General features: G+C 41.6%; 1 protein-coding gene across 3 annotated transcripts in view; it reads left to right on the top strand.

Moving 5' to 3' along the window:
- Nucleotides 1-1,405: 1,405 nt before the first annotated feature.
- LOC124593416 (nucleolar pre-ribosomal-associated protein 1) overlaps nt 1,406-23,998 on the top strand; it is a 173,322-nt gene continuing 150,729 nt past the window's right edge. For all 3 annotated transcript variants that reach the window (XM_047131928.1, XM_047131925.1, XM_047131926.1), the window contains exon 1: nt 1,406-1,782. In XM_047131928.1, the coding sequence (XP_046987884.1) occupies nt 1,772-1,782 (11 nt within the window). In that variant the 5' untranslated portion in view covers nt 1,406-1,771. The remainder of the gene's footprint in view (nt 1,783-23,998) is intronic.

The raw sequence follows: 23,998 nt of genomic DNA, 5'->3' as shown, positions 1-23,998 counted from the left end.
TGTGACCAGTTCATGGAATAAAACATAATTATTCAAAAAAGTGACTGGTTGCAGTTATATGTAACTTATTTACATTCAATTAACAGTCACAGGTTAGCCGATCATGCGGTCGTCGATATTGCGTGTGACGTAAAAATGACGTCACTTTTTTGGAAACCGTTGTGAGAAGAACATTACCCCACTGGAACCTAGTCACTGCAGTTTTTGTTATTCAGCTCGATATCATGTGTTGCAACAAAATCAACCCCGCCAGAAATTGCCTTTTAAGTTATGCCGAGTTTATACTCCAGTTATGTGTTAGTCTGGGTTGTATAACACGTTTTCCGTGCTATTTCGAGACAGAGCTTAACCCCCTGTTAATTGGTGTTTGTGGTACCAGCATTTGGTAACTTTTCCCTTGTGAATAACTGCGTGACCTACAGATAATAATTCAGTTACAGCTACCAAGATTCACTGACATAATAAGATATTATTTGCTGATGAAATCTCAAACTGACAATAGAAATTTTTGTCTCTCAAAGGAAGGCTGTCTGAATTATGAGTGGAGCCCATCGAAACCATTAATCAGGAAATTCTTCTAAGAACTGCAGGCAATGATACGTCAGTATATCATCTTTCTTAGGCGCATTTTTAATGAGAAGTGTTCCCTCTGCAAAACAAACAGTGCCTGCCACGACTATTAACAAAAAGGACCTGATATACAGTTAAAAACGGCTTTTCACCGCAAAGGGGAACATTACTCAAGTGTATAAGTGTTCAATGTACTCTTAAATAACACAGAAAACCCATAGCGACGTATTCGTGGCACCTCTTTTCTCGTTCACGAGTGATAGCTTCAAAATTGGCGGAACATATGGAAGCCACAGCATTGTTTGTTCTAGCTCTGAACCATTTATTGCTTCATTTAATTTGGGTGCCTACTATTTCTTGATCAAATGCACACATATTATAGTTTTGTTTTTCCAGTTAGCTCACCTCAGAAGAACAAATTCACTATTGGAAGCAAAGTAGTCTTTGTGGTCATGCAAACTTTTCCGATGTGTGCTACGATGAACACATTTTTTCAGCCGGATGGGGACGAGAGACTCGTCGAAAGGCAGTGTTAGCCGAACGCTGCCGCCTTGTTGGAAACCCGCGAGCTTTTCGTGAAAATAGTGTTTATTGACAGTGATCTGCTTCGTAGGGCTTGTGACTCACAGGTATTTGTATGAGTTGACCAGTATAGTTTGTAAGTTGCTGCTATTGTAATCATAGGATACTAAGTTTCTGAGTTCTATAATTCTACATTTCTCAACAATCAAATGCATTTGGGGATGCCCGTGCAAGTTTTGGTTGCATGTGGCATCGTGACCTTGCACAGTGTCTTCTGCTAACACATAATCTTTGACTATGTAGCCGCAAAGTAATGCACGTGTGTTTGTTTACATGTTATTGCATGCGGGAGTATATGAATTTTGTTGTGACTTTGACAGAAATTACAGAGCTACCTGAAGTTAGATGAAATATGACATTCCTCTGCAGCCTTCACCAGCTATCCTTTCCTCACATCTGGAAACAAGTGTTGCATGATGTGAGAAATGATTATATTTTGGGAGTAGTGTTACATTTATAAAGGAGGGAATCTTCAGATTGAAGTGTTACACACAGTTATGAGAAAAATGGCTCTGAAAGGACTTAAACGGCGTGCATCCATTGCCGACAGTGTTCATCGAGAAAAGAAGAGTAAAGGATTTTCAGTTAACTCATTTCTAAATAGCTTGCAGCAGCCCGAATGCCTCACATGTGAGTTGGAGTTTCTGTGCATGCCAAACGTTTCTTCCTTCACGCGCGTATATATCTTGTTGTTTGGTTCACATTCATCAAATACCGTGGACCATAATTGTACACTCTCGCCAGTTACAGAACACTTCATCAGTGAAAAATATAGTTTCTCTCTCTCTCTCTCTCTCTCTCTCTCTCTCTCTCTCTCTGACCGAGCGAGGTGGCGCAGTGGTTAGCACACTGGACTCGCATTCGGGAGGACGACGGTTCAATCCCGTCTCCGGCCATCGTGATTTAGGTTTTCCGTGATTTCCCTAAATCGCTGCAGACAAATGCCGGGATGGTTCCTTTGAAAGGCCACGGCCGATTTCCTTCCCCATCCTTCCCTCACCCGAGCTTGCGCTCCGTCTCTAATGACCTCGTTGTCGATGGGACGTTAAACACTAATCTCCTCCTCCTCCTCCTCCTCTCTCTCTGGGATGTGGTACTTCACCACAACCAAGATTTCGTGGTGTGTGTGTGTGTGTGTGTGTGTGTGTGTGTGTGTGTGTGTGTGTGTGGGTGTGGAAAGGAGAGGGATCCAATACCACACTTAAACCCTGCAGATGTGACAAAATACAGACTTATCACATTGTTATTGGATTAGCTGAACCAGATTAGCTGGAGGCGTTGATACTGCTTTGCCAGCTCTCTGGCGAACTATCAACTGAATGTACCAATACCATATGTACTGATGATGTGGCATCATACATATATAAACAGAAGATAATGGAACACAGTGTTTTTTTGCATCTGTGTTACTTTTTGGAGTAGGCCTATAGGTTGTGATGACAAATTGATCTCATGTATCATAAGATGTATGTTAGAGGTCTATCTATTAACAGTATTGAAAAGTGCTCAGCAGTAAATTAGGACATACTATTTCTGCAATCTAATATATTCACTTGTATTTCTACTCTATAAGCCGTTATGTTCTCCAATCTCTTTGTCTGTTGGCTGTGCGTTATAAAGAATGACACCTTAATGGGTCACGTGTTTTTGAGTATGAGTGGTTTTTGCTCCCTTTACGTGGAGGAACCCACAGTTGTGTTGTAACTTGGCAGTTGCAGTGAGCCCTTACACATCTGTGTGACATGATTTGAGTAGCCGTTTTTTATAATGAAAAAATTTCTTTTAATCGACTAATGATTTCACTCCAAAAAACTGTTCCATAAGCCATAAGGAACTAGAAGTAGTCAAAGTAAGTCATTCTAATACCTTCTGAGGAGCATACTTTTGAAATGTTTCTCTGATCAGAACATGCCAAATTGAGTTTGTGGACGAGTTTTTTTACATAGTCACTCCAGTTTAAATCTTGATGACCATACATTGCAAAAGTAATCTAGGGCTACTCTTTTTAACTCATAATAAGTTTATAGGATGTATCAGTCTTAAATTCTCTTGAATAAAATGATACTTATTTTTGAAAATTGGAATAAACAATTCAGACGATGTAAGTTAAATGAAGAATACTGTGAAATGAAATAAACATACAAGCATAGTGCAACTGAAAGTGAGGGACTGTAGACTAAAACAGTGCTAATGGAAATGTAGATTATGATGAACATTCTGTTGAATGTTGCCAGTGTCAAGGAGACTAGTTGAAATAAAATTTTAGAGGAAATGAAGTTGATGAATAGTAGAAATCGTGTAGAATTCTGAATAAAATCATCTCACTTGGGTTAATCCACACCAAGTGGTCCAGTACTGGTTGCTTGACCATCTCAGAAAAAAATTATATTTGCTGGGTGAATTCCCCAATGTTTAGTAGTCACAAAAATATTTTTTAAAAACATTTATTGTTTATTATTTAGAAATTGCGGCCATATTTGTTCCAGGCCCCATGTGTTTTTTTGTATTTGCAAGCATCAACATTTTTTACAATGATTTAGTAGTGAATTGTCCTAAGTCTTTCAGATAAAATGCATTTACTTCCACACACTCTGGGCTACAAATTAACATCATCATCACTTAGCTGAATGTATTCTTTAATATATTTTTAATAGTTCAGAGTTATCAGCCACAAATTCAAAAAACTCAATTTTTTAACAGTGTTTTTGCAAATAAAGATTAATTTCTCAGCTTTTATATTTTTTCTGCTATTGCATTGTATAGCATAGTTACTTTATAGAGTATCAATGGTGAGGCAGCTTACACTTAATAAATACACTATTTAAATCTTTTTTTAATTTTTCCATTTTGTGGCCTGCAGTATCTTTGTTTGGGGACCAAATAAAAATCTGAACATTTCACGGTTAATAGACCTTTATGATATCAAACTACAGTATAAATTTCAACTATGAGATTCAATTGGAAGTTATGGGGAAAAAAATTACAAACACGAGTCAAAAATATGTTGTTTAACACCTGTGATATCTGGTAGGCTAATCAAATAAAGTATACCAGTTACATAATGTATTACACCACATAACACTAGCTATTGATTATTTGTTGAAACAATGCTATGGTAATTGTTTCACTGGGCTAACAATTGCATCTGCAAGCCTATACATCCGATCCCACGCGTCGGCTTTGACCCGTGACGTAAGGGTGTTGTCGTGTGTGACGTCATGATGGCGCGGAGTTTGGTTTGTGAGTGTGGCATGTATGTGGATGTCGTTGTGTTGTGGTTTGTTGTGCTCTCTGGTGGTATGTTCAGGGTTTTCGTTTGTATGGTGTAATGGGCTGAATTTGCTTTTGCTCATTATCCAGAATTGTTCGAGTGTCAGCTGTGTTTGTAGTGGAATTCGTTTCAGTGAGTTAACGATTATGTGTGAAGGTTAATTTAGTGTTGTTCCCTGTACATCATGTGGTGATTTTAGTAAAATTAATCGGTTGTTGGTTTTGTTCAGGAATGGATATGACGGATAAAATTAACAGTGCGCAGGTCAAGGGAAGTGTTCGATCCCAATGTGTGGCTGTGTGTGTTGATATTGGTATCGGGAGATGTTTTTGAGCTGTATAGGCCGAAGGAAGTGTTTGATCCTAATTTATGGGATTGGGAGCTGCTGTCGAGCTATATAGGTCAACTGAAGTGTCCGATTCCAGATGATGTGTTTAGTGGTATTTGGGGAGTTTTGTGATGTCGAATTTTTTCGTCGTTTTGTGTGGTTTTGTATGGGGGTGGGTGTCTAAATTAGTTTATATTTAGTTTGCCGCCACCCAAAAACACCCCATTTCCCGCGCATGTCCCGTTAGTGTAATTAGGCTTTTTGTGGAAGGTGTGTTTGTTTTTCGATGTATTTTCATCCTCATAATGTGTACGTACCGACTTTATATGCGCCATATTGGAATCGTGGTTTATGGTCGTTTCCGCTATATTTGTGACGTCATGGGTCAAAGCAGACGGGCGGGATCGGACGCTTCCGTATTTCCCTTATCAGCAACCATTAAAAAAGTGGATAAAGCTTGTGAAACCGTGGGTATATCACCTGCTAGTAAAGTTAGAAAATTAAGTCAAGATAAAATACCAAGTGCCTTGAATTCAAAAATTGAGAAAGTGGCAGCTACAGTCAAAAAGAATTTGGAAGTTTCATTTCAAAATACAATTTGTACTAAAACAGATGGAAGATCTAAAACTTCACCAACTGAATATGATGATTTGATAGAAAAGCTAAAAACTAAATGCAGCACTTCAAACAAAGAGGAAGAAATTAAGATTATCAGTTTACTGCCGAATTCTTGGAATCAAGCAAAAGTTATTGATGAATTTAATGTGTCAGAACGTCTTGTTAAGTTAACAAGGCAATTAATAAAAGAACAGGGAGTTTTATCAGCATTACAAAAGAAAAGTGCATCCAGTTTGGTAGATGAAAACACAATCAATGAAGTTATAAAGTATTATGCCGATGACAATAACTGCCGTTTGATGCCTGGCATCAAGATTAAAGGTACTCGATCTTTTCATTGTATTGTACCCCATTCACACAACTTACTGAAGTGTAAGATCACATCAACTTTGCCTGATTGTGAACTTCATCAATGTGGAAAACTTGTACAACTGGTTCTTCAAAATAAAGATAGTGGCTTGTGTTTACAATGAACAGTGGTGGATTGGTGAAGTTGATAATATTGACTGTCAAAACCAAGATGTACGTGTTGTATTTTTCACCCTCCATGACCAAGGACATCTTTTTTTTTAAAAAATGAGAAGGATCAAGTTTGGATGACACTTAAAAATGTACTAAGGAAGCTGTTTCCCATGGAATTTACAACTGTGACTGCACGAACTTATAATCTAACACACAAACAAATTTCTGAAACGTTCAATGAGCGATGTACTAAAAGCAAACAACAAGAGAACAATATAATGTAATTAGTAGGCTTATTTTCAATAAAAAAGTAAGTAATCATAGATATGATTAAATGATATACCGTAACTGATATATTTTATTCATAAGCCTAGATATCGCAGATGTTAAAAAACATATTTTTGTCTCGTGTTTGTAATTTTTTTTCCATAACTTCCAATTTAATTTCAAAGTTGAAATTTATACTGAAGTTTGATATCATAAAGGTCTATTAACTGTAAAATTTTCATGTTTTTGTTTGGTCCCCCAACAAAATGGAAACATTTTAAAAATCCATAGTGTATTTTTTTTAAGTGTAAGCTGCTCACCATTGATACTCTATAAAAAGTAACTATACTATACAGTGTAATAGCAGAAAAAATACTAAACCTGAGAAACTAATCTTTTTTTGGAAAACCAAAATTGAGTTTTTTTTTAATTTGTGGCTGATAACTTTGAACTATTACAAATATATTAAAGAATACATTTAGCTAAGTGATTCTGATGTTAATTTGTAGCCCAGATTGTGTTGAACTAAATGCATTTTACCTGAAAGGCTTAGTACAATCCACTACTGAATAATTGTAAAAAATGTAGATGCTTGCAAATACGAAAAAACGCATGCGGCCTGGAACAAACATAGCCGCTATTTCAAAATAATAAACAATAAATGTTTTTAAAAAATATTTTTGTGACTACTAAACATTGGGGAATTCACCCAGCAAATATAAAATTTTTCTGAGGTGGTCAAGCAACCAATTATTTGTTTCTTGGACCACTTGGTATGGATTGACCCACATGCTCATGTAGCTGTGTGCATTAAATCTTCCACTTCTGTTCTTGGGAGGTGTTCTGGCCCCACTTTGAATGTGCCCTATGAATTAATGAGTAGAGCCGGTGTGCTGGCTAGTATGGATGTGGTTTTTAGGTGGTTTCCTACATCATACTAGATGAATACCTGGTTGGTACCCCAATCCCGCTTCTGATACATGCTAAGCAAACATTTAGAAAACTTTGTCACATTTGCGCATGGAATTTTATCTACACACAGAGTGATAAGAGTGCACTGATCCCACTATGAAAGGTGTAGTAACTAATGACCTAGATGTTTAGTCCCTGTAAACCCATAATCAGCAGCAGTGTAAAGCCTTCATCAAAATTATTCGAATACATTTGTTAATATGTATCAGAATGTAGAATGAGAGAGTCATGAGAGACACTTGAGAAGAATAAAAATAAATATAGCAAAAGATTCTGATCTATTAGGCAACTTTGGATCATATTCCTGTGTGAACTACTTTATTTAGCTTTTATGTAATTCCTAAATCATCAACACTATGGTAGGTTTTGTGGAACAGTGTTACTGATATTCTTCCTCACTATTGTATGATCTTGGTTTATTCTCTATTTCTGATGTCATCATTCTTTGGTAAACCTTAAACTCTACTCCTACCCTCCTTCAAGAACAAATTATCCATGGAGAAATCAGAACAGACATTTATGCTTTTGAAACACTGCAGCTCAAGGACACAAACAGGACATTATGACAAACAGTGAGACTTTAGATAAGACCTTTACATATTTCTTCAGAACTATAGAAAATGTCAAAAAAAAAGAAATCCCTGGTTGTATATTCTGAAAATGAAAACATTTCTGATGTTCTCTTCATTGCAGTAAATAAAGCTGTTTGACACATGCAGAAGAAGAAGAAAGTTACAGTTGTAGCTGTAGAAAGAATAATAGACAATGACGCATCACTTTCCACATGTACGTACCGAAACTGAAATTCACACTTAAGCACTTGGTAAACAGTTTATGGAACCACTTTCAGGCCATTTCTCTATTGTTCCGCTCTCAAATAATCCATGGGAGAAACAAACCCTTAAATCTTTCTGTGTGAGTTCCAGTTTCTCTTATTTTAATCTGATGATCATATTTCCTCTGTATGTGGGAGTCAAAATATTTCTCTTAATGACTGCCACCACAACTTGCATATCATATCCATGACTCTCTCTCTCTCCTCTTTTTTTTTGTGGTAATACAAACTAAGCTGTCTTTCTTTGGACTTTACTGATTTCCTCTGTCAAACCTATCTGGTAAGGATGCTATTACCTGCAAAATTATTACAGAAGAGGCTGAATAAGCATGATGTAGGCAGTCTCTTTACACATGATGGTTCCATTTTTAGTTGTTCATAATTGCAATCCCAAGGTATTTAGAACAATTGACAGTCTTTAAAGTTGTGTGGTGTACCATGTAACCAAAATTTAACCGATTCCTTTTAGTACTCATGTGGATGACTGCACACTTCTTATTGTAGAGTCAATTGCCAAGTTTGACGCTATACAGATACCTTGTCTAAGTTATTTTGCAGCATATTTTGATTTTCTGGTGATTTTACTAGACAGAAAACGACAGCATCATCAGCAAACAATCTAAGAGGCTGCTCAGATTGTCCCTTGAATCATTTATATAGGTTAGGAACAGTAGAGAACCTACAACATTTCCTCAGGAAATGCCAGACATCACTTGTTTTGTACTTGATGACTTTCTGTTAGTTACCACAAATTATGACGTTTCTGACAGGAAATTATGAATCCAGTTGCACAACTGCCAACCAGCATGTATTTCGAAAACATCGATCATGTGAAACCCAACTCACACTTTTCTCACGACACGCGGAAAGCTTTGGATCAGGACAACCAAGTAGACAAGCAGTATTTCTTGATTTCCGAAAAGCATTTGACTCAGTACCGCACCTACACTTATTGTCAAAAGTACAATCATATGGGGTATCAAGTGAAATTTGTGACTGGACTTTTTAGTAGGGAGGACACAGCATGTTATGGTGTGCACCAAGGAAGTGTGTTGGGACCCTTACTATTTGTTAGTTACATGTTCCATTGATCAATCTCACAGTAACCATTATGATGTGGAACGTGTCAAGTGCATAAGAAATGCACACTTGAATCAATGTTTTAATTTTTTTAGCTTAATATTTTTATTGCCTACCCCATTCCCTTATTTATAAAACTATTATTGCTGTCTGTCAGACATTTTATTTCATCTGGTAATTTATCAAAAAGTTTTACAGCAGTGTATTTTACACCTTTCTGTGCCAAAAGTATGTTAAGTAGAGGATAGTGTAAGTCTTTCTTTCTGTTCATGTAGTATATTAATGACCTTGCAGACAATATTAATAGCGAAATGATGCAGGTATCTATAATGAAGTACTATCTTAGAGAAGCTGCATACATATTCAGTCAGATCTTGATAAGATTTCATTGTGGTGCAGAGATTGGCAACTTGCTCTAAATGTTCAGAAATGTAAAATTGTGCACATCACAGAAGGAAAAAATCTAGTACCCCATGACTATAGTATCAATGAGTCACTGTTGGAATAATCCAACTCATACAAATACCTATTAGGGATATGAAATGGAATGATTACGTAGGTTCAGTCATGGGTAAAGCAGGTGGTAGACTTCAGTTTACTGGTGGAATACTGGGGAAATGCAATCAGTCTACAAAAGAAATTGCTTACAAATCACTCATGTGACCCATCCTAGTATATTGCTCAAGTATGTGGGACCTGCACCAGACAGGACTAACAGGGGATACTGAACTTATACAGAGAAGGGCAGTAAAAATGGTTACTGGTTTGTTTAATCTGTGGGAGAGTGTCACAGAGATACTGAAGGAGCTGAACTGGCAGCCTCATGAAGAAAGACATAAACTATTCCAAGAAAGTCTAATAACAAAGTTTCAAGAACCGGGTTTAAATGATTACTTTATGGATATACTACAAACCTCTGTGTATCACTCACATAGGGATCTTGAGGATAAGATTAGAATAATTACTGCATGCACAGAAGCATTCAAACATTCTTCCCGCACTCCATATGTGAATGGGACAGGAAGAAACACTGATAACTGTTGCACTGGGACGTACCCTCTGCCGTGCACCTCATGGTGATTTTCAGAGTGTAGATTTAGAACTGTGATGTTACTCCATAGTAATACAATTTGATAAGAAGCTGAAGTGAGGAATGGTATCAAAAGCTTCATGGAAATTAAAAATATGGAATCAACTTGAGTGCCCCATCATTAACTTCGTGCGGATAAAGACCCTGATGTGTTTCACAAGAACAATATTTTTTGAATATATGTTAACTATGTGTATAGATTGTTTTATATATGAGGTAATTCATAATGTTTAGACACAGTATATGTTTCAGAATCTGTGATTCAGTGGATTACTTCTGTTTCCTTTCCTGTTTATTGGTGTGCCCTGTGCAACTTTCCAGTCCTTATGTGTGGTTCTTTCACTCAGCTTTCCAGTTCCTTAACTTTGGCCGGCCGCGGTGGTCTCGCGGTTCTAGGCGCGCAGTCCGGAGCCGCGTGACTGCTACGCTCGCAGGTTCGAATCCTGCCTCGGGCATGGATGTGTGTGATGTCCTTAGGTTAGTTAGGTTTAACTAGTTCTAAGTTCTAGGGGACTGATGACCTAAGATGTTAAGTCCCATAGTGCTCAGAGCCAGCCACCTTAACTTTGTTTAGAATTCAATTTTGACCCTACATTTGACACCATTTCAACAAATTCTTCATGACAACTTTTTGTGATATTAAAACAATGAGCCAAACCAAAACCATTTTGTGGACAATGCTGTAAGCAATTTATCCAGGCATATTAAATGGTGTGACACAACCTTGGTTTGGCAGTCTTTCTTTTCTATTTTCAAAATTCAACAGAAGCACTCATGCAGATAACAAAACAGTAATCACTTTTGAAACTTCACAATGTCTGTGTCAAGACAGCCTGTGTTCTAACTCCCAGAATCTCAACATCTTTTAACACACTATCTTTATGCATGGATATCTGTACCCATATGGTGGACCCATAAAAATCTGTATCCATACCAGGTTCATTATACGCCAACAGTTGCTCCATTTTTGCAGCTGCCAGTTGTTCCATACTGAAAAGTCCCTGTTCTACAAGTATGGCTGCCTTGGGGCAACATCTGCGGAGGCTAGGAAGAGTGATAATTTTGTCACAGGCAGACAACAGCCTGCCCAGCTAGTACAGATACAGATTTATACTACCTTTTCTTCCTATGATACAAACAAATCTGTCACAGCTGGTGAGCCAGCCCCTAACTGATCAGACTTCACTTATCCCCCAAGTTACAACAAGCATTTCTGTCTGATTAGAGGTGTGGTCATGTGTGAATGCAGTCACATTAAGTACTAACTGTATTGGAGTTACAGTACAACATTGGATGTAAATATGACTGATAATTATCCGTCTACTCACATCTATAGCCACTTCTAGACTGTGACTAGCTGTAAACTTAAAGTGTTTAAATTGCAGCACACCACACGATTGGTGACTTAAGTGGCCATTTCAGTACCTATGTCAATTAAATTTCTCTCCCTGTCACTGTCACTATTCTGACCTCCTTAGGTGACAATTGGTCCAAGTCGTCGTCATTTCTCATAACCTCCCAAGATCTCACACTCAGTTATCTTCTTCTCATACCCATGCCATCACCCAATCTTCCACTGCCGTTTCCTACCTCAGTCTTGCCCTATTTTGGCATTGTAATTTCTCTCTCTCTCTCTCTCATGCGCGCACATACATACACACACACACACACACACACACACACACACACACACACACTACCTTACAGTGGCACAGTAAGATACCAATTTTTTCCTTCTCCCTCACATTGTCCCCCACACCCACAATGAAATAATGCAGCTGACTGGCAGGGATGTGAACACAGACACATAGTAAATCCCACAGCCAAGGAACTAAAAGTACCAGCAAAATCAGTGCTGTTGAAAGGTCTTAGATTTTCATCAGCTCCATGAAACATGCCACACCAAGTGATCATTAGCAGAAAGTGTGGAAAAGGTCATTCACCGTTTGCCCATGGAAGTGGCCAAAAAACTAATGTGGCAAGAAAAATGCAAATCATCAGCTTGTGAATAGTGCTGAAAATGAACACTGCGGCAACACTACTGTGCTGCCAGCAAACAAAGGCAGTACAACAGTTTTATTTTGTGCCCCCGCTGCAGGGCTAATCCTGGAGATGTTTGAGAGTTGGCACAACTACTTATGATTTGTGATATGATATTGCGAGCCCGTTTCTTATCAGCTTTCCATCGGGTATATGGTAGTTTAATCGAGACTATGGCCGGTTCTTAGAGAGGGATATGATCATTGATTATAGGCGTGTATTATTCTCATATTGTAATACTTCAACAGTAAGTGGTAGAGGCCGCCCCTTGGGAAGGCATTGCAATATTCTGCATATGCCACTCAACCTGCTGTTCAACCAAATGTATGCCCAATGAGTAATAGTAAGCCACAGATACCTGTGTTAAATACACTATGTGAACAAAAATATCCGGACACCTAGCTGAAAATGACTTACAAGTTCATGGCGCCCTCCATCGGTAATGCTGGAATTCAAGATGGTGTTGGCCTGCCCTTAGCCTTGATGACAGCTTTCACCCTTGCAGGCATACATTCAATCAGGGACTGGAAGATTTCTTGGGGAATGGCAGCCCATTCTTCACAGAGTGCTGCACTGAGGAGAGGTATCGATGTCGGTCGGTGAGGCCTGGCATGAAGTTGGCGTACCAAAACATCCCAGAGGTGTTTTATAGGATTCAGGTCAGGACTCTGTGCAGGCCAGTCCATTACAGGGATGTTATTGTCATGTAACCACTCCGCCACAGGCCGTGCATTACGAACAAGTGCTCGATCGTGTTGAAAGATGCAGTCGCCAGGCCCAAATTGCTCTTCTACAGCGGGAAGCAAGAAGATGCTTAAAACATCAATGTAGAATATAGGCCTGTGCTGTGATAGTGCCACACAAAACAGCAAGGGGTGCAAGCCCCCTCCATGAAAAACACGACCACACCATAAAACTACTGCCTCCGAATTTTACTGTTGGCGCTACACAAGCTGGCAGACGATGTTCACCGGGCATTCGCCATACCCACACCCTGCCATCAGATCGCTACATTGTGTACTGTGACTCTGTCACTCCACACAACATTTTTCCACAGTTCAATCGTCCAATGTTTACGATCCTTACACCAATCGAGGCGTTGTTTGGCATTTGCTGGCATGATGTGTGGCTTATGAGATGCCGCTCGCCCGTGATATGCAAGTTTTCTCACCTCCCACCTAACTATCATAGTACTTGCAGTGGATCCTGATGCAGTTTGGAATTCCTGTGTGACGGTTGGCAAAAATGTCTGGCCATTACATGTTAAGACCCTCTTCAACTGTGGGCGATCTCTGTCACTCAACAGACGAGGTCGGCCTGTGTGCTTTGTTGCTGTATGTGTTCCTCCAGGTTTCCACTTCACTATCACGTCAGAAGCAGTGGGCTTAGGGTTGTTTAGGAGTGTGGAAATCTTGCGTACAGGGGTATGACACAGTGACACCCAATCACCTCACCTCGTTCAAAGTCCATGAGTTCAACGGAGTGCCCCATTCTGCTCTCTCTCACATGGTCTAATGACTCCTGAGGTCGCTGATATGGAGTAGCTGGCAGTAGGTGGAAGCACAATGCACCTAATATGAAAAACGTATGTTTTTGGGGATGTCCGGATACTTTTGATAACATAATGTATGTTGGTATTCTATGTACTAGTATAGGGACTTACACATTGTTGTCTGCAGCTGAGATACCAGGGAAGAATGTGGTGGCCATAGGGAATACAGCCAATATGTTATTCAAATGTATGTTCCCCTTCCTATTCTGAAGTCACTTTAAGTGCATGGCATTAAGTAATTGTATTCAAATCATCATTCCAGTCCTGTAATAATCTGTGATTTTACTGACACGAGTTTAGTGCATATGGCCTGTAAGGTCCAGCATGACCAGGCTCTCTTCCTTGCTTCAATGTGTGCAGGATGATTGACCCATATCATTGGGAGCAATTCTGAAGGTCACATTTCATTGAGCACCAGAGCTGAAGTTGCAATGCTTCTGACAACAATTGTCATGTTGGTGAACAAAAATTACCAACCTCATGTTTTCTGTTACACTTGTACTTGATTACCATTTTAAATTTCCTAATTGTAATGGGGTGCATAGAATAAGATCGAGTTAAATTGCTTGAGAATTAACAGGGTGGTGGAGTGATGGTGTCTGCAAAGTGCCGTATCCACCATGTGACTATTTCTGATGTTTTGAACATATTGCATGTTACTAAACCTCTTGACTTGCTGGCATATGTCTATCATGTTAGCACCTGACGCGTCTATCATGTTAGCACCTCTCATCACTGAAGCACAGAAAAACTTCAAAGCTTCACTTTTTCATTGTTTCAAACATCTTATCCCATCGTTGATACATTTGCATTTTAGGGGCATTTCCTGTGCGGGCTGCTATCTAAATTCTCGTAATGTTGATCTTACAGCAGTGACTCGAGCATTCCAAATTACATCATATTGTGTAAGTAGTGAATAGTTTCCCATGGGATGGTTATGGAAGCTACTTTGTTCAACATTTCTGTGACCCAGTCATATGCAATACATCCAGCAAGAAGTGAGAAATAATAAACTCCACAGTTTGCCAGTTCCACTTGTCTGGCCAACATATCTGTCGCAGAAAAACAGTTTTGCTGTCAAAGTGATCAGGATGGAATAAAGATTCAGACTCCAGCGATTTTTTTAAGACATCTCAATCACATATGAAAGCAAGAGATGGTGAAAGATAGAGATGCCAGCTCTGAGCTTCTTCGATAATGAGAAATGCCGTAATGGACAAAACAATGTACGGAATAATAGATTGCTCTGCCATAAAGACAACATTTAAAGTTGCAGACAGGTACAATTAAAAGACACACAAAAGCTTTCAACCACAGCCTTTGCAAGAAAAAGAGAAACGCACACCATTCGTTCACATAAGCAAGCACTCCTCACACAGACATGACTGCCACCTCTAGCAGCTCAGGCCAGAATGCAACTATCATGTGGGATGCAAGCAGCAATCTGGTGGGGGAAGGGGTAGCAATGTATGGGTGGGGGAGGGGGGAGAGGAGTACTGTCTGGCAGAGTGTGCAGGGGCTAGAATGCCAACAGGCGCAGAGTCAGAAAATTGTGGGACAGGGAGGTGGGGAAAACAGAGTGAAAAAGGAGAGGAGTGAGGAAAAGTGGGTGGATGCATAGGGTGAGGGGGGCAGACAAAGAGGGTGGTGGACAAGAATGGAGAGGTAGTGGAAACTTTTGGGTGGAGGGTGTGGGGACAGTATGTTACCTTAGGCTGAGGCCAGGTTAGTTATGGTAGGGGAGAATATGTTCAAGGATAACTTCCATCTGTGCAGTTCAAAAATGTTGGTGAGTGGGGGGGGGGGGGGGGAGGGAGACATCCAGTTGGCTTGGCCAGGTCTTGCATCTGAGTCTTCCACACATGTATGATCATTGTGGCAATGGGTCGGGATTAGGAGAGGCATAGGGTTGGACTTGACTAGAGTAGGATGTTGTGTAGGTTGGGTAGGTGATCAAATACCACTTTAGGAGGGCAGGAAGATTCTTGGGTAGGATGTCCCTCATTTCAGGGTGTGATGATAGGTAATCAAAGCCCTGGTGAAGGATGTGGTTTAGTTGTTCCAGTCTGGAGTGGTATTGGATGAAGAAGGGGGCACTCCTTTGTTGCTTATTCTTGGGGGTGGTGGGAGGATTGGGGGTGTGAGGGGAAATAGCACGGGAGACCTATTTGCATACTAGGTCTGGGGGTAGTGCCTGTCTTTGAAGGCCTTGGTGAGAGCCTCAGCGTACTGGGCAAGGAAGTTCTTGTCACTGCTGACACACCACCTGGTTTATCAAAACTAGACATAATTGTCTTAATGGGAATTCTGCGATCGTTCATTAATAAAATATGGCGTTTCAGTCTTCGATCGCTATACTTTATTTTCAATTACCGGTTTCGGGCTAGCTGCCCATCTTCAGATCATATATTGTAGTTACAGAGTAACTTGTTCGTACAGAACACTCGGTTCGCTGTCATATGACAGCCATGCAGAGGAGGAGGTTAACATCTATAGGAAGTTGGCACAGTGAGTTGAGGAGAACCGGGTGAAGCGAATGGCAGAGAAGGTGTTGCAGTTGTGAAGGAATGAAGATAGGATGCCTTGGCCCTGAGCCCAGATCGTGAAGATATCATCAATGAACCTGAACCAGACTATGGGTTTGGTATTTTGGGAGGCTAAGGAAGGTCTCCTCTAGATGGCCCATAGACAGGTTTGCATAGGAGGGTGCCATGTGGGTGGCCATGGCTGTACTGTGAATTTCTTTGTATATTGCTCAGTCAAAGGAGAAGTAGTTGTGGGTTGGGACAAAATTGGTAAGGTGTATGAGGAATTAGGTAATGGGTTTGGAATCTGAAGGACGTCGGAAAGGTAGTGTTCAATAGCAGTAAGATCTTGGGCATGAAGGATTTTTGTGTATAGGGAGGTGGCATCAACTGTGATGACGTGGGATCTAGGAGGTAAAGGGGTGGCAATGGTCGAGAATTGGTGAAGGAAGTGGTTGATATCTTTGACATGCAAGACTAGACTACGGGCAACTGGTCAGTGATGTTGCTCAACGAGGGCCGAACTTCTTTCAGTGGGGGCGTAGTAAGCAACCACAATGGGGTGTCCAGGATTGTTGGATTTGTGGTGCATGTAGGTGGGTGTAGGGATGAGGAGTGAAATGGTTTTAGGGGAGAAGTTCTGGGAAGGGACTAAGGCATTAAGCAGGGACTGGAGGTTATATTGGACTTGAGGGATGGGATCACACTGGCAGAGTTCATAGGTGGAAGAGTCAAATAATTGCCTCAAAAACCTGGTACTACAAAAATATGTCTCCATGGTACAGCCATTCCAGAACCACCTCTGCTCCCTCTGCAAGATATTTCTACTGTACAATTCATGCTTCACAAACCAAATCTCTGAAATTGAATACCTTGCTCTCTAGCACCTGGAAGACCATTCCAGACACCACCCCAATAAGTTTTCCAACCTGCTAACTTCTTACTGCTGTCTCAGGCACCACTATCTAACCCCTCTCCTACTAACAGTAATCGCAGCAATTCATAACAACAGTGGTGTAACCTTTGTCTGCAGGTAGGATGATTAGGTCAGTATTTGATTGAGGTTGTGTATGGCTGTTCTTTCTCCTGCTGAAAGGTTGATGTTCTGAGGAAGGGAACTGGGGAATGGTGGTGAAGCTAAGTCGGAGGTAAAGAATTCCAGGAAGGTGACCAACGGGTTGTTAGGTGAGAAGAAGGGAGAGTCATGGTTGGATGATTGTATGCGCTGGGAGAGGCAAGGTTCAGTGTTGCACAGTTAGGTTGGCTTTGGTTGGAAGTTTTGGTGGCAAACAAGTGTTTCCACTCCAGGAATTGGGAAAGGAGAGTAGGTGTCAGCATGGTTAAATTTGGGTGTAAGGCTGAAGGTGAGGCCTTTGGATAGGACTGAAACTTCTGTAGAGCTGAGGGTTTCGGTGGAATGGTTAACAAAAATGTTATAGGAATGTTTCAGTTCTGGATTTGGCGTACTGTTGGTGGGGAGCTTGGGGGGGGGGGGGGGGGGGGGGATGTGATGAGTTGATAAGGTCAGCTAGGCAAGGTTTAGGAGCAATGAGGATTGAACAAGAAGAAGTACTGTTAGTAGGAGAGGGGTTAGATAGTGGTGCCTGAGACAGCAGTAAGAAGTTAGCAGGTTGGAAAACTTATTGGGGTGGTGTCTGGAATGGTCTTCCAGGTGCTAGAGAGCAAGGTATTCAATTTCAGAGATTTGGTTTGTGAAGCATGAATTGTACAGTAGAAATATCTTGCAGAGGGAGCAGAGGTGGTTCTGGAATGGCTGTACCATGGAGACATATTTTTGTAGTACCAGGTTTTTGAGGCTCAGGGACTGTTGGAATCTGAAAATATGAAGGCCAGTGTTGAAGTAAGGTGGGCTCCGGAAAAAAGGAATTTTTATTGATAGGCATTTTAAGAAGTAGGATTTGTGACTATGTTTTAGCGGGGGAAAGGGATGCTTTTCTGAATTGGTGCAGAAATATGGATGAGGGATCCACTGTGCAGGAATGGTATAATGGAAACAGGAATGACAGGGAAATGGGCAAAATAGGTGTTGATAGTTGTGAGAGGAGCTTGGTAAGAGAAAAGGCACACAAGAAGTACACAGAGACACGCAAAAACAACCACAGATACACAAAAATATGTGCAGATACATATAAAAGTTCACAGATATTTAAAAATGTGCAAAAATTCATGAAACTAAGTAAAAATACTAACAAATACCTTAAAAGCGTACAGAAACATGGGAGAAAAGGAACAGATCAGGTGTGTGTGTGTGTGTGTGTGTGTGTGTGTGTGTGTGTGTGTGTGTGTGTTTTGTGTGGCACAGGCAAGTGTGGAAATAAAGTACTAAAGTATGTGAAAGTGACAGATAAAGTGTACTTGATAGGAATAAATATAATTATAACTACTGGAGGAAAGATCTGAGACATTTAATGCTGCAACAGCAATCCATGCAATCATGAAGCATATCTTCTGCATGAGCAGTTGTTGACACTGTGTTGCTTCAAAGTAGATGGAATTTGGAAGATGGTGAATAAACATAGGAAAGAAGAGAAAGAACAGACCCTGAGAAGAGTAATGCTACAGAGAATAGTAACAAAGGAAAACATCACGTGGTTGTAGGGTGGAAGAAAAGCCATTCAGCAAAATCAAACAATGTAAACTCCAGGTAGGAGTATCAACAATGTAGGAAATGATAGATTGCTACTTACTGTAAAGATGACGCATTAAGTTGCGGACAAGCACAACTAAAAGACACTTACACATACGCTTCCGGCCACAGCATTTCTCCGAAAGAGAGAAACACACATCATTCATTCACACAAACAAGCACATATGACTGCTAACTCTGACAGCTCAGGCCAAAATGCCACTATCATGTGGGATGCAAGCAGCAATCTCGAGGGCATGGGGAAGGGGTAGGGGTAGCAAAGTACAGGTGGAAGCGGAGAGGAGCACTGTAGAATTCCTACAGATGCAGTATGAGGAAGTTGTGAGGCGGGGAAGTGGGAAAAACAGAGTGAAAAAGGAGAGAAGTGGGGAAAGGTGGTCAGGCATGTTGGCAGAGCATGGCAAATGAAGAGGTTGGGAGATGAGAGTGGGGAGGTGATGATAGGACAGAAGGGCGGGAGGGGGGGGGGGGGTGAGAGGTGCTGAAAATTGTTGCGTGTAGTGTGTGGGGACAGTATGTTAACCTGGATAATTATGGGAGTAAGAATGTATTGTAAGGATAATTCCCATTAGTACAGTTTAGAAAAGCTGGTGGTGGAGGGGAGGATCCAGATGGCTCAGGTAGTGAAGCAGTGATTGAAATCAAGCATGTTATGTTCAGCTGCATGATGTGCCACAGGGTAGTCTACTTTGTCCTTGGCCACAGTTTAATGGTGGCTGTTCATCCTGATGGACAGGTGGTTGGTGGTCATACCAGTATAAAAAGCTGTGCATTTATTTTGTCAGGGCTGGTAAATAATATGGCTGCTATCGCAGGTGGCCTGCCCCATGACAGGGTAGGATAAACGTGCAACAGGACTGGAAAAGGAAGTGCTGGGTGAGTGGATTGTGCAGGTCTTGCACCTGGGTCTTCCACAGGGATATGATTCTTGTGACATGGGGTTGGAATTGGGAGTGGCATAGGGATGGACTAGGATGTTGTGGAGTTTGGGTGGGCAATGGACCAGCACTTTAGAAGAAGTGGCAAGGATCTGGATGTCCCACACTTCAGGGCATGATGATAAGTAATAAAAGCCCTGTTAAGCATGTGGTTCAGTTGTTCTAGTTTGGGGTGATGTTGAGTGACGAAGGGAGCACTTGTTTGTGGCTGGTTCTTGGGGGTGGTGGGAGGATTGGGGTGTAAGGGGAATGGCATGGGAGATCATTTTGCAAACTAGGTCTGGGGGTAGTGTCTGTCTATGAAGGCCTTGATGAGACCTGTAGCATACTGGGCAAGGGAGTTCTTCTCACTGCAGATACCTGATTATTACATATTTGTAGTTGTTTTTACATGATTCTGCATATTTTTCTACATATTTTCTCTTACCTAGTTCCTCTCACAACCATTAACACTCATTTTGCAGAGCATTGTTTCAGCACCTGATGCCCCAGATTCTTTCCTCTGATAGTTATATTTATTCCTACTGATCCCACTGCATCCCTCATTCTGACATACTTTAGTGCTTTAATTTCCACATCTGCCCATACCACATGAACTTGTGATCCTTGACTAAACCATCATCTTTCCCCCCTCTCTTCCCTTATTGCAACACACACATATTCGCATACCTCATCCGCTCCTTTTCTCCCTCATTTCTGTACATTTTTAATGTATTTGTGCGTATTTTTATTTAGTTTCATGCAGTTTCATACATTTTTGCATGTTATTATGTATTTGTGCACATATTTTCGTATCTGTGCATGTTTCTGTGTATTTTTTAGGCATCTATTCTCATATCCAGCTCCTCTAACAACCATTAACACCTATTTTGCCCATTTACCTGTCAATCCTGTTTCTTTTACACCACTCCTGCCACAATGGACAGTTGCTCCGTCCTTCTACACCAGTTCAGAAATGTATCCCTTTCCTTGGCAAAAACCACTCCCACATCCTATTTCTTTAATGGTGCCTAAACCATGGAATTCTCTCAAACGGCCTAACCACACTGACCTTCATGTTTTCGAATTCCACCAGTCCCTGACCCTCACAAGCACTGTACTGCAAAAACACATCCCCATGACACAAACATCTCAGATCCACGTCTGCCCCCTTTGTAAGATACTGCTACTGTGTAATCGCTGCTTCATACATCATATCTCTGGAATAAAATCCCTTGCTCTCCAGCACCTGGAGGACCATTCCAGACACCACCTCCATAAGTTATCCAACCTGCTGACCTCCTCCTGATGCCTTGGAGCACCACCATCCAAATCCTATCATACCAACAGCGTTCCTCCTCGTCCACCCCTCATAGCACCTAAACCCTGCCTGACAGACCTTTCCAACTTGCCACATCCCCCTAAACTCCCTAACAATACTTCACCAAATACTGAGCCAGATCTTTCCCATAGCACTGTCGTTAAGTGCTCCACCAAAACCCTCAGCACCACAGAAGTTTCTTAGCCCCACACATAAATTTAACAAAGCTGGACTTGTCAAAGACCTACTCTCCTTCTCCTGATTCCTGTATTGGAGACACTTCTTTGCTGCCAGTCCCTCCAACCCAATCCAACCCAGCACAATTTCAACATTAAACTCTGCCTCTACCAGTTCATACCACCATCCACCTGTTATCTCCCCCCTACCCACCCACCCACCAAACCTTCCAGGAATTCATTACCTCCAACTTCACTTCACCACTGTTACCCAGTTACCTTCCTCAGAACACCAATCCTTCAGCAGGAGAAAAAACAGCCATACACAACCTCAAAATAAATCCTGACCTAATCATCCTATGTGCAGACAAAGGTTCCACCTCTGTTGGTATGAATCACAGTGACTATGTGGCGGAAGGCCTTCGCCAATTATTTGACTCCTATAAACTCTGCCTGTGTGATCCCATCCCTGAAGTCCAACTCCCTGCTTAAGGCCTTAGTCTCTTCCCAGGACCTCTCCTCTGAATCCATTTCACTCCTCACCCCTATGACACCCTGAACACTCACGTACATGCTCCCCAAAATCCACAAACCCAAACCAAGTGAGGTGGCACAGTGGTTAGCACACTGGAATTGCATTCAGGAAGACAACAGTTCAAACCTTGTCCAGCCATCCTGATGTAGGTGATTTCCGTAAATCGCTTCAGGCATATGCTGGGATGGTTCCATTGAAAGGACACGGCTGACTTCATTCCCCATCCTTCCCTAATCTGATGGGATCGATGACCTCGCTGTTTGGTTCCCTCCTCCAAGTCAACCAACCAACCACAAATTCAACAATCGTGGACGCCCCATTGTGACTTGTAATTGTGCCCCCACTGAAAGTAGTTCAGCCCTCTTTGACCAACACCACCAACCACCTGCCCTTAACCTAGGCTCCCATGTAAAAAATACCAACCACTTCCTTCACCAAATCTCAACCATCCCCACCTTGTTACCTCCTGGATACCAACTCATCACTGTTGACACCACCTACGTATACACCAACATCTTCAGGACCAAGATCTTGCCACTATTGAACACTACCTTTCCAGTGTCCTTCAGACTCCAGATTCACTACCTCATTCACTTTGATAACTTTATCCTAATCCACTACTATTTGTCCTTTGAAGGAAAGGTATGCAAACAAATCTGTGGCTAGCCAAGGACACCCGCGTGGCACCCTCCTATGCCAACCTGTTTATGAGCCATCTAGAGATGACCATCCTTGTCACCCAAAACACCAAACTCCTAGCCTGGTTCAGGTTCACAGATGATACCTCCATAATCTGAACTCAGGGCTAAGACACATTATCTTCATTCCATCACAATCTCAACACATTCTCTTCCATCTGCTTCACCTGGTCCTCCTCAACCTTGCATGCCATCTTCCTGGATGTTGACCTCCTCCTCTCTGATGGCTCCATCTGCATCTCTGTCCACATTAAATTCACCAACCACCAACAGTACCTGCATTTCAACAGCCGTCATCCCTTTCACACCAAAAATTCCCTCCCATACAGTGTGGTCACCCGAGGATGGCGTATCTGCAGTCACAAGTATGCTGAGGGTCTCACCGAGGCCTTCATAGACAGAATTACCCGCAGACCTTGTCTGCAAACAGATCTCCTGTACCATTTTCCCTCACACCTCCGAATCCTGTCACCACCCCCCAAGAACCAACTACAAAGGAGTACCTCCTCTGTCACCCAGTACCACCCTGGATTGGAACAACTGAACCACATCCTTCGCCAGGGCTTTGATTACTTGTCATCATGCCATGAAATGAGGGACATCCTATCCAAGAGCCTCACACCCCTCTTAAAGTGGTCTTCCATCACCTACCCAACATCCACAACATCCTACTCCATCCCTATGCATTCCCCATCCGAATACGAACCCCTTGCCACAAGGACGATATCCCTGTGGAAGACCCAGATGCAAGACCTGTCCAATCCACCCACCCAGCACCTGCCATTCTAGTCCTGTCACAGGTTTATCCTACCCCATCAGCTGCTGAGCCACTTGCAAAAGCAACCATGTCCATGTCAGCTATGCTCTAATCATTGCACAGCATTTTAAGTTGGTATGTCTACCAACCAGCTGTCAACCACCATGAACGGTTCCTGCCAAAATGTGGCTAAGACAAAGTAGACCACCCTGTGGTGGAACATGCACCTGAACATAACATGCTTGGTTTCAATGGCTGCTTCACTACCCAAGTCATCTGTATCCTCCCCTCCACCACCAGCATTTCTGAACTGCGCAGATTGGAGTTATCCTTAAACACATTCTCCATTTCCATAATTACTCCGTCCTCAACCTACAGTAACATATTTTCCTGAAACGCTCCACCCAACAGTTTTGACCTCCTCTGTCCTATTGCCTCCTCCCCATTCTTGCCCCTAACCTCTTTGTATGCCATCCATTACCAATACACTGACCCATCTTTCCCCACCCTTCTCTTTTTTTGCTTTGTTTTGCCCCCCTCCCCTGTCCCACAATCTTTTGACGCCACACCTGTTGGCATTCTACTCCCTGCTCACTTTTCAGACAGCTCTCCTTGCTCCCTCCACCCATACACTGTGTCCCTATCCATTCCCTGTTCCTCACAGATTGTTGCTTCCATCCTACTCGGTAGCTGCACTCTGGCCTGAGCTGCTGGAGTTGCTTGTGTGAATGGAT

This window comes from Schistocerca americana, chromosome 2 (genome assembly GCF_021461395.2).
Source record: "Schistocerca americana isolate TAMUIC-IGC-003095 chromosome 2, iqSchAmer2.1, whole genome shotgun sequence".
Classification (NCBI taxonomy): domain Eukaryota; kingdom Metazoa; phylum Arthropoda; class Insecta; order Orthoptera; family Acrididae; genus Schistocerca; species Schistocerca americana.
The sequence above is the reverse complement of the archived record's forward strand: the minus strand, read 5'-3'. Positions and strand labels throughout refer to the sequence as shown.